The sequence below is a fragment of the Sprattus sprattus genome, assembly GCF_963457725.1.
Source record: "Sprattus sprattus genome assembly, chromosome: 12".
In the NCBI taxonomy this organism is placed as follows: domain Eukaryota; kingdom Metazoa; phylum Chordata; class Actinopteri; order Clupeiformes; family Clupeidae; genus Sprattus; species Sprattus sprattus.
Genome location: NC_137910.1, coordinates 19,084,551 through 19,095,971, shown reverse-complemented (window position 1 = coordinate 19,095,971; position 11,421 = coordinate 19,084,551). Strand labels below are relative to the sequence as shown.

The 11,421-nt window shown below is 42.7% G+C and overlaps 1 protein-coding gene across 2 annotated transcripts; it reads left to right on the top strand.

Moving 5' to 3' along the window:
- Positions 1-7,432: 7,432 nt before the first annotated feature.
- six2a (SIX homeobox 2a) lies at positions 7,433-10,888 on the top strand. Of its 2 annotated transcripts, none has more exons than XM_080849247.1 (2): positions 7,433-8,392; positions 10,011-10,888. In XM_080849247.1, the coding sequence occupies exons 1-2, from the start codon at positions 7,827-7,829 to the stop codon at positions 10,315-10,317; spliced, it is 873 nt and encodes a 290-aa protein (XP_080705373.1). In that variant the 5' UTR covers positions 7,433-7,826; the 3' UTR covers positions 10,318-10,888. The 2 variants fall into 2 exon arrangements, with proteins under 2 accessions (XP_080705373.1, XP_080705374.1); XM_080849248.1 differs by having other exon boundaries at positions 7,441-8,386.
- Positions 10,889-11,421: the final 533 nt, after the last annotated feature.

Below are 11,421 nucleotides of genomic sequence, written 5' to 3'. Positions count from 1 at the left end.
ACACTTATTTCACTTTGATAAATGCAATCCACAGACATGCTATTTTTTCAGGTCATATTTGTACAGTAGATGAGTGGATACTACCTGAGAAAATAGCGGTGAAATGTTTATAATTACGTCGACTCCAGGGAGTGTCTCACTGTCCTATTTTGGTAAAAGCGTGGCGCTGAATGACTATTAGGCTGGTTCACTACATTGCACTGTCAATAGAAACTAGAAACGATAAAGGATAGGCTTCGAAGGTGACTTATGAGATCACCACTTGTTCCCCATCTCAACAGGCCTTGGAGCCGATGCGCTTGCGCCATTTCTGAGTCTCGTCTCCTCCATGCCGTCGAAATGCGAGAGCTGGCAACGGAGAGATTTGCTTATCAAACAGACGTTCACCTTTTACAGTAGGTCCGAGAATAACTTTTTAAATTCCGTCAGCCAATCATGGACCTACAGCCGAGTGAGGTTTTTTTTTAACCAGAAACAAGTAAGCAATCCTAGAACTCATTAAAATACGTTGACGTTAGCACAGAGAATCCTTAAATAAGAAACAAAAAAAAACGATATTAGCATCTGGATAAGGAGTGTGTCAGTGCAATTTTCCCACCTCTAAACCACATCTCAGATTCCCAGAGCTAACTGACAGCGGTTGCACACCCTTAAAATTGATTGCAATTATCAGTTTCCTGAGCGAACCTCTGCAATTTGCCAGCCCTTCATTAAGCCATTTTTACTGAAATAAAACATGATGCTGTAACCAGAACCCAACCATATAAGAGCATGCAGGAAGACTTACTTTTTACACTGTAATTGTGGCTCCGAGTAATCTTTACAATGGGTGGTTTCAAATACTTCATTAATTAATCAATAAACAATCAACAATAATAGCATTATTTTGACCAAACAGGTAGCCAGCCATGATCAGACTACAAATAATAACACATTTAATAATAATGTAGAACCTGATGAAATTCAGTACTGTGCTGTCAATTGCATTACCAGTACAACTGCAAGTTAGAAATGTTCTTATCCAGCAAAATGCACTGAAGGATAGCAATACCACTGCACGACCATATTAACATACGTTTTTTTTTCTTATCTTTTTTTAAAGTAAGACGCACTGTATTCATCATGTTGGCTTTTCAAACCCAACTTGAGACTGTACAGAACTGCTGTAGGAACCAGGGACCAATTTAGCTAATTACGGGACCCCGTCCGCTCGACTTTCGGCGTGCGCTTTTCACTAGAGTATAGTTTTGCGCCGCGCGAGCTGACTTTATCTAGGAAATATTTACAACCCATGTGGCTCCTGACACCGCGTGAACTTCTTGTTTCAAGTGAAACCGCGAAGCACCGTAAAACTCCAGCTACAGGCACGGATACAAATTCTACCATAGAGCACGGCTAATTACTCTGGATTTTAATAAAACCTTTCCTGACATATAAAGCCGAAGAGCTATGGAAACGGCGACCGGTGAAAGGAAAAGTCATTAAGTGATACGATTGCTCTAGAAGGACCCATGGCTGGATGCTGAGGCTCTGTCACTGCAGTCACTTAGAAGCAGGACAGGAGGGCGCAGCTTGGGTAGAGTAGAGACGTTATTCGTATCACTTGAAAGCCCACTAAAGAAGCCAGAGAGAGAGAGAGAGAGAGAGAGAGAGAGAGAGAGAGAGAGAGAGCGAGAGAGCAAGAGAGAGAAAGAGAGAGAAAGAGAGAGATTATGACGTGTACCCAGCACAGGCGCGTTGGATAGTTGTTAATAGGCTATGTCTCATAAGACCAGGTGACCCAGAATAAGTTCTGACTCTCGAATTGGTCTAGCTCCGGTTAGGTCCAGTTATGACCCGTGGCTAACCGCTTGAAAGTCAGCATAGAATTATATTAAGGAAACTATTGTAGATTTATACATTATTCTTGGAACGGAGAAACATCAAAGATCAGGATGACCACCAGAATGTATATGTTGTATGTCAGATTGAATGGCACATCAGAGCAGAGGTTTTACAGATCTTAAGTCAGATTGTTATTCGTCCTTTCCTTCAGAGGAGTGGTTGTCTCACACCTGTATATCAGTGAAATATGGTCTTCTGTGCTCCTGGGAAGTGTAGTGCTGATACTGTATGCCAGACTATCGTTACCTTTATAACTTCTGAATATGAATAAACAGAGATTGTATAAATGAGTAAATATAGATTCAATAAGAATATATATGTTTATATACAGTATGTGTGTACACAATTCCTTCAAACGATTAGTACAATATTTACTATAATTCTTTTTTATGCAGGTAGGTCACTGCATCTAACTCTTTCAGTGAAAGAATGCGAGCAGATGTTTTGATTTAACGTTTAATATCAAAGATAGAAATGATTAAAACTGAAGAACACGTTTTGTGATAAAAGAAAGTCTTGATCTTGAGACTTGCACCTGATTCCATATCACTCTGTCTCTTCGCACTAAAGTCACCTGAACCATGATATCCAGTACTGCACGATACAGCTCGAAGGCTCTAACAATTAGCTTACCCAGAAAGCTGAACCTATATATGTTTTACTTAGACTATGACAGAAAAAGTCACATTTCATATTGCCTGAACTTTGTTTGCATAACTACGGGACGCGAAGATGATACCAGCACATAGCCTTCTTCTAAAGCAACCATGTTAACCTGCCGAGACGTGTTCTGTTGACAGCGTCATCAAAGTGAGTAGCGCACATAGAGTTTTTATTATAATGACCTGTTATGTCTAATTGCCTGTATGTCCTCTTATTAATTTCGGATCAAACAGCAATAAGTAGAGCTATTTGCGAATGGGACAAACAGTGTCTTTACAGATGGAAAAGATATACACACAAAAAAAAATCATATCTAACCAATGTTTTACATATACTGTCATCATATCAAGTTGTGTCTTTTCCATAGCACCGTTAGATCGTTATTCAGTTATAATCGAATCGTTCCCACTTGTAGCCTACAGGATGGCTTCTCATTTACGCGGAATTAAGAAGGCCTGGTAGGCTATCGGATATCCTTGAGTTTGACCTCTGCAAGATTTCAGTCCCGGTGGATAAGTCCTCCCTACCTCATAAGCTCAATTAACTACATTTACATAATCCGATGCTATTGATGTTCTACTATCGCGTATCATTATGAATGTTTTGTTTGTTTGTGTTTCATTTCAGTACACATTTGATATCAGTATATCTCAGACCGTTTTCAGGTGATGAGTTTAGTGATTTTATTTTAAGTTTCCATTTATATTATTTTTTACAATTTCTTTATTTTATAGCTTTGACGTGACACGATTTCTTACAGCCTAACACACTGATAGCGTAACCCTTCCTCTATCCTGCAAAACCTGTTCTTGTGTTTTTCCTGAGCAAGCACTCCACTCCTGACTGCGGCACTTGCCCTCTCAGCCAGCTGTTTGCACTGTTGCTTTGACATAAGACAGGTCCTCGAGACGTCACGCGCGACCTGGGGCCCTAGGGACAATAAAGGGTAGCACCCGTGAAACACACACAGTCCGGTTGAAGAACAGCGCGCGTGTCTGTGTGTGTATGTCTAGATGAGAAAACACACGGCCTAATACACGAACATGTGTACACACAGATACACACACACGTGCAAACACAGACATGCGGTGTCCGTATGTCCAGTGAAAATAAACAGGCCTCGTGTCAGACGCTAGAATGAATGGCCTCAAGCGCAAGATCTCTCACTCAGCTGCTGTTGAATGGATTGAAGAAAGCCACTGTGAAAGCCCATACTCTGTGCGTTCGCACACACACACAACCGCACACACACCTGCAATAGGCCACGCTTTTCACAGCCTTATCACGTCCCTGTGGACATCAATCAGGGAGGACGATCCTTGCAGTTGGGAATGATATCAACCGCGGGGAGCTGTTTGAAAGCACCCTTTCTGTAATCAAGTTGAGATATCACGCTCAAGCAAGTTGCTCCGTCAGGGTCATGTAGGCTACGCTCATCTCAAGGCCGGGGCTGCATCTATACCGTGCCTAATTTCCTCTACAGAATAAACATTTAATTATTACCCGCATGCTGATCAGTGTTTCGATAAACCGCACGGACGCTGGAGGTCTGGTTTTAATTCAAAGCCCCCCCCCCCCCCCCCGTCTGAAATCTCTCCGCTAACATGGCATGTCTGGGGGAATGCGGCTCATCAAGTCGGGCAGGTCTCGCAGGGCACGGAGTAGGGTGAGACAGCCACGTCCCCTCCGACCACACGGCCTTGCCAGAGAAAAAGCGAGGGGAGGAAAAAATGAGACATCTTGCAATAATCAGTCCAATTAGTGGAGGTCGTGGCTGTGCGCTCTTGGGTTAGCCGTGGGTGGTTGTGAAAATAGAGGGCGGCTATTAGGCGAAACGCGATCCCCATTCATCAGCGATGTAATAATTACCTCTTTAGACGGGCCACGCGGGTCTCCGAGAGAAGCTCTGATCAAAATGATCCGTGGAAGCAAGAGGTTTACAAACATTGTCAAAGCCGAGATGGGGCGCCTTGATTCAGGCCTGTCGCTATAGGCTTCTCCTCGGTTTGAGCTGCTAGGATGTGATGGGGGAGATCTGATGAGGCCGTAAGTGGGTGTGTTGTAGACAGGGCGGATTTAAGGACTCTTCGGTCTCAATAAGACTTCTGTAATGAAAAGTGTGTCGCACGCGTCACAGCCCCTGCGCGTGGCAACTGAGATAATGTGTGTGTGTGTGTTGGTGTGTGTGTGTGTGTGTGTGTGTGTGTGTGTGTGTGTGTGTGTGTTTGTGTGTGTGTGTGTGTGTGTGTGTGTGTGTGTGTGTGTGTGGGCGGCAGGGGGGGGGGGTGCTCGTTGTAGGCGACAAAATGCAGGCCCTCTCAGCCTTCCCCTCTTCATCAAATACCTTAATATGACCGTTACTTTTCGGCCGGCCCACTTCAAAGCTGATTTCCAAAAGTCATCATCGTAATAATAATTGTTTCATTTTGAAACTATTTCTAAATAGTTACATTGATTCTGTCTGAATATAATTGTAGGCTACATTATACATGGCGAATACTGCAGCATTGTGTCGGATGGATAGGGCGTCACGCAACAGTTCTTCGTGACAAGCTCTTAAAGTATTAAGTTCAATTAAGAAACTTGTCGGTGTTTCCATAAGATTTCCGAGCAAGATAAGCCAATTTAAAATCTACTTGGTGTGACCCAACTGTCAAACAGTGCTCCAGAAATCCTTAAACACGCCAGCTAATTGCTTTCGTACTTTGCTATTTCAGCAGTCGAAGAACACTGTGCAGGCCCAAACAATAACATTAACTTGATGAAAACACAACACTAACATATTATAATTACTATTTCATTTTTAAGTCGTTTATATTTCAGGAAACGTGTCGTATGGAGTTTTTTTGTAAACCCATATGCTACGAGTATCTGGGTCTCTAAGACTATGGATAGCCTATCAATTTCACCAGCACTGTCCCTTGGTAATTTGCTGCCGTCTAGAGAATGCCCGAATGTCTTTCAGTGAGTTTTGCTTAAGGCAAATTTTTAAGTCAATTTATTAAACACAGTTCCCTCTCGGGGTGAAAACAAAGCCTGTAAATGGATAAGGGTCTTCTTCCAATATTACTTTTCTCATTGATAAAATGCACCCCTCAGCGCAGTTGTTTGAGGCGTTTTTTAATTACAAATTCAAATGGGGTATGCCAGTCTGTCCAATTATTTAAACCATGTAGGCCAATTCTCTGCATTTTATGTCAATGGCATAACCAAATGGATAGATACATTTTAGTGGAAAAATAAATATGAATCACAATAACTCTACAACAACACAACAACTATAATGATACAAAAAATAATAATACTATCTATAACCAATTGTCATGCTGACAATGACTGAAACACTTTCCTGGACAATGTTCTATCCATTTCCATATTCAGAGACATTTTCAGAAAAAAAAACTTTTTTTACATTTCCAAATATTCATCTATGTCTTCATGATGATCCGTGTAGTCATTTTTTGTTGAACTATGAGTATACCACATCTCTGTCTGACGCGGTGAACTGTTGCTGAAAATCTAACCTTAACTCGTCGCTCCGAAAGCCCTGGAAGCACAGACTGCTCACCTTTTATCCATATTACACGTTTTGTGTTTGTATTAGCCTACACGCGTTAGCGCTTTCAAAATTTAAAGCACGCGCTGCTCTTTGTTTTTTCCCGTGCTGTTATGAGGTGGGTGAGATCAGACGACTCTCTTGATCAAACATGCAACTAGTGTCTGCCACTTTAGGCTAAGGTTTGAAGTCTAGAAGCGAGAGTGCTAGCTTAGATGTTTGACGCTGCTTCGCCGTATCCCAGTCATTACTTGAAGCAGGTGACTTAATTAAAGGCTACCCACGAATCCATCAAGTGGTCAATGTCCAATAAGCAACACGAGCCCGCGGGTGCGGGGGATGAGAGGTCCCACAGCAAACGGGGGGTCTACACAAACCTTCAAGACTTTTAACACAAATACACAACCGCCTGTCATCCCAGCTTGTTCGAGTGTTTATGCACTCCCCCCTGCGTATTTGTCTTACCGGTAGTTTGCGTAGAGGTCTCACAACAAGCAAAACTTGAGGTTGTTTGTCTCCTGTAAAAACACGTTTCCTGATCGATAGGTGGTTCACGTCCAACACAGCATTTCTATTGCAGGAATTCGTGTTTATTTAGACAGATCACAAAACTACATAGCCCCTTGATGAGGCTGAGGCTTGCACCACGGTTTTTTGGTGAGCACCCACAAAAGTTTCTCCCCCCAGTAATACCATACCCTCGACGTGCCTAGTTAATAATGCATAAGGCATGAAAACGCGTTGTTGCGGCAAACTATTAATCAATTATGCATCCACAAGCGATGTGTTCTGTAAATTGCATGATGATGAAATACATTATGGCAATCATGTTAGATTTGCTAAAGTATCTTGGTAACAAACGCATTATACACAACTCTGATTGTATGTTATTGGAGCTCAGTCCTTAATTTAGTAGGCTAATACACGTAGCACACGACGTGAATTAATATCACGAAGGAGTATGCATAAACTGAGTGTGCTCGTTTCCTGGTTATGGACATGGACAGGGTGAGGGGTCGTCCCTCAAGCGTGTGGATCCGCGGCACGGCGTGCATAGCACTGCGCTCTGGCGCCATCCTCCCCTTTAGTGCGGCATCACCGCTTCGGAGCTCTGCGCTGTTTGGTTACTCAAGGTGTCAGTCAAGGAAGCAGGCAAAATATCCATTAAAGACGGAAAAACGGAGCTATATTTCTATCGGTAGGCGGGAAAGAAATGAAGGGAACAATCAGTCAGCCGGGCCAGGGAGCCACCTCAAAGGATATCGGGTTTCTTTGAATGACAGCGTAACCATGACAAATAATTTGACTAAAACTATTGTCTTATCCTCACCATCCCCGGGTCAGATAACCAACCAATCACAGTTCACATAATCGCTTTTCTTGCCAGCTTAGAATAATATTATTAAAACAAGCGAGCAAGCTTGGACTTCGGGAGTGCGTTATGCTGAAAGGACATAGAAAAGGTGGCGAACGGCTCTTGAAGGAGTAAAACTTTCTCTCGAAACTATTTGATGGATATTCAGTGTTTATATTTCTAAGCGGAGCAGAAGAGCGCTTTCCCTCTCGCTCCGCAGTGGATTGTATCTTCGTCATTTGGAGACGCTTCTGAACTGAAGTTTTGCCGTTCATGGACTTCGGTTGTTTGCGCTCTACTGCTCCAGTAGGCTACTAGCACAGAAGAAGACCAAGAAGAGGACAGCCACGCATTTATCGAGCAGAAATCATGTCTATGCTTCCTACGTTTGGCTTTACGCAAGAGCAAGTGGCGTGCGTTTGTGAGGTTTTGCAACAAGGTGGTAACATCGAGCGGCTGGGACGCTTTCTGTGGTCCCTCCCGGCGTGTGAGCACCTTCACAAGAATGAAAGCGTCCTGAAAGCCAAGGCGGTAGTCGCCTTCCATCGGGGAAACTTTAGGGAGCTTTACAAAATCCTCGAGAGCCACCAGTTCTCGCCTCACAACCACCCGAAGCTGCAGCAGCTGTGGCTCAAGGCGCACTACATTGAAGCGGAGAAGCTCCGGGGCCGCCCTCTTGGGGCGGTGGGAAAGTACCGTGTCCGCAGAAAGTTCCCCCTGCCCCGATCGATCTGGGACGGTGAGGAGACCAGCTACTGCTTCAAAGAGAAGAGCCGGAGCGTACTGAGGGAGTGGTACACCCACAACCCGTACCCTTCCCCGCGGGAGAAGAGGGAGTTGGCCGAGGCTACCGGGCTGACCACCACACAAGTCAGCAACTGGTTTAAAAACAGACGACAAAGAGACCGTGCGGCGGAGGCGAAGGAGAGGTACGAGTGAGTGGATGTTTACTCTAAGTACCACACGCACTCCTAACCGTTCGATACCGTGGAAGCACCGTTCGGATTTCACTGTAGTGTTTCACACATAAAACACTACGTAACTATCTAAATGTTTCTGTGAGCTGTAAGATATTTTAGGCTAAACTTTTTGAAGACATCAGCTTAAGTTTTCAGTATTAAGTTCATGCGCTCTGGCTACAGGGTCCCCTGCAGCCTACCCATTTAATACCATTGGTGTTAATCTAATTTTAAATTCAGAATAAGCCTTCATGTTAATATACGAAATGATATATCTGCATGTGTTTATGGATAATATTTATCTCAGTTATTTTGTATAATTTTCTTGAGGGGTAAAGTTGTTTATGCCCAACACATTTAGCCAATTATACAAAACATTGTTGTACCGAGTAATTACTTGCGGTCTTTTTTTTTAAACACATATTTTTGTGTTTTTATTTTATAATTTTGTTTAAACTATTTACCTATACATTTGAAATAAGACAATTTATATAATTAAGGCGTACTTATTCCACACTTTATTTGCACGTTGGACATGGATTTGTGTTTTGTTGGATTTATTGGGTCTGTGTGAGCATTTAAAGGTTGGCATTTTGGAGTGAACAGAAAGATCTGTGCTGTCAGGTGGTCGGGGAGACGGTGTCTGGTTTCAGCCGCCGGCGGGTGACTGGAGCTGAAACCGCAGCATAAATCATTGAATCCACTCTTTAAAAGTATGAGTAACTGCGAATTAAAACGTAATTGAGCTTTAATACATGACTTCAGTGAACACAAAGAACAGCTTCTGGTTCATTATGAACCTTTCATCTTGTGTAAACATTAATGCGGTTGTACAGTAGGCCTAGGCGTTAAACTCGCAAGCCGAAAATCCCAGGTCAAATTCTTCAAACAGCGACCTCATTTTCAATTCTTTAAAATGCGACCTCATTTTACCAGGTTTTACCAAAAGTTGGTATCATTATTTGGTAGCCCACTGATATTTAAGGTAAAGTTGTGTGCACACACACACAGAGCGAGAGAGAAAGAGAGAGAGAGACTGAGAGAGAGAGAAAAAGAGAGATCATTCAATCACACAGTTTTTCAGAGAAAAAAAGAGGCAGACATTTTAGCTTTAACAATAACAGAGATGACACTTTAACAATACTAAAAGTATTATTTATTATTTGTGTTCATGTATATTATTATTTTTACTCATACATTTATAATAGTAGGCTAATCGTATTGTTAAATTGTTATTAGCCGAATAGACCTAGAAGATGTGGGGGACATCTTAATGTGTTTACGAAAATCAAAAAAGTCTTCGGAAAGGGTAGGTTGAGAAGAAGGCATGATGGCTTATCAGCTGATGTAAAACAGGCAGCTTCATGGCACTAGCTCTGTGTAATAATTCAACAGCACTTATTGAGGGGAGAGCTAGAGGGGAAAAGGCCTACCTTGTTTAAAGACATCGTACACTCATATTAGGCTAACATCTAGCCTACGGACTGAATCATAAGGTGACAGTTGCATTGCTTCGCCCAAGTTTGCCTGTGAATGTTCTTAAATGGATTTAACAATGAGAAGCGGTGCTAAGTCGTTCCCTTTTTTCTTGCAGGGAAAACAACGAAAACTCCAACACGAACAGCCATAACCCTCTTTCGTCTTCAATGAACGGAAATAAAACGATATTGGGCAGCTCAGACGACGACAAAACGCCTTTGGGGACCCCGGATCACACCTCGTCAAGTCCAGCTTTGCTCCTGACGTCGAACTCGGGACTGCAGTCCCTGCACGGATTGGCTCCGCCGCCTGGCCCGAGCGCTATCCCGGTACCGAGTGCGGATTCAGTACACCATCATCACTCTCTGCACGAATCCATACTGAACCCTATGTCGTCCAACCTGGTTGACCTTGGCTCCTAAAAGGGACTTTGTTTATTCTGAAGGGACACCATGTGTGCGTATATGGACGATTCTCAGAGAACAATAACATGAACAGGAGACGTAAACTCAATGAGAGAGATGACATCAAAACAAGGCCGGACACTTTATCACTATAAGCTGATGGAAACGGACCGGGAAAAAAGCGTTTTGGGGATGTTTTTGGTCGACACGGGGAGAGCACACGTGGTAGGAGACTGAAGGTATTTGGTAGAATGTAAGAGCATGGATAATAAGAAATGCAATGCAATAAAATGTCTTAATTCTTGTTAATACCATGGTTATTATTTTAGAGCAGAGCTTTCGAAATATTCGTGACCTCTATCGGGTTATGACCCGAGACAACACTTTTAGGTTCTCTCCCGAAGGCCATTTTCAGTTATGATTTTGTATGGAGTACAGTGTTCTTGAAATGATAAGAGTCCTCTTGTCGTGAATTGAGAACTAACTATCTAATTTTCTCTTGTATTTTACGTTGGAGAGCGACTGCATGTAAACTTTGCGATTAATAAAAATGAATTCGATCCGTCAATAGTTTCATATACCCTTTCCAATAAAAACGTATTTAATGAATTGCTTTCGCGGACACAGTGTTTATTTGATTTATTATGCATGTGAATTGTACTTTCCTAAACAATATAGTGACACGTTGAGCACCGTTCTGGCCTACTGTTAACACAAACCTGGCACAGCAAACCCTCAATTTACACAAATATGTGTGTCTGTGACTAAAGCTCTCTCTTGTTCTCTCTTATGTCGAATAGTACGTTACCATCCACTTTTAGTTTACAATGAGCAGGAATTGTCAGATGTTTGTTGACAAGCAGTCCCGCCGGCTCCTTATACAAGCCTGGCTCAGTTAGTGCTGTATCCACTGCAAGCTACCTAGGCGCGGCGTAGCCTAGCTGCTCTCAGACCGGAATCTGGATGATGCAGATTTTATGGCCTTGCCCTATGTCAGAGATACCCGCCAACAAATTATAAATATGAGGGACACTCTCTTAACTTTCCCTGAAAATGTCGAATAGAGAGTGACTTAATACGGCTTTGTTACCTGGTTTTTCTGCATGTGTGTTTTGTAGGTCA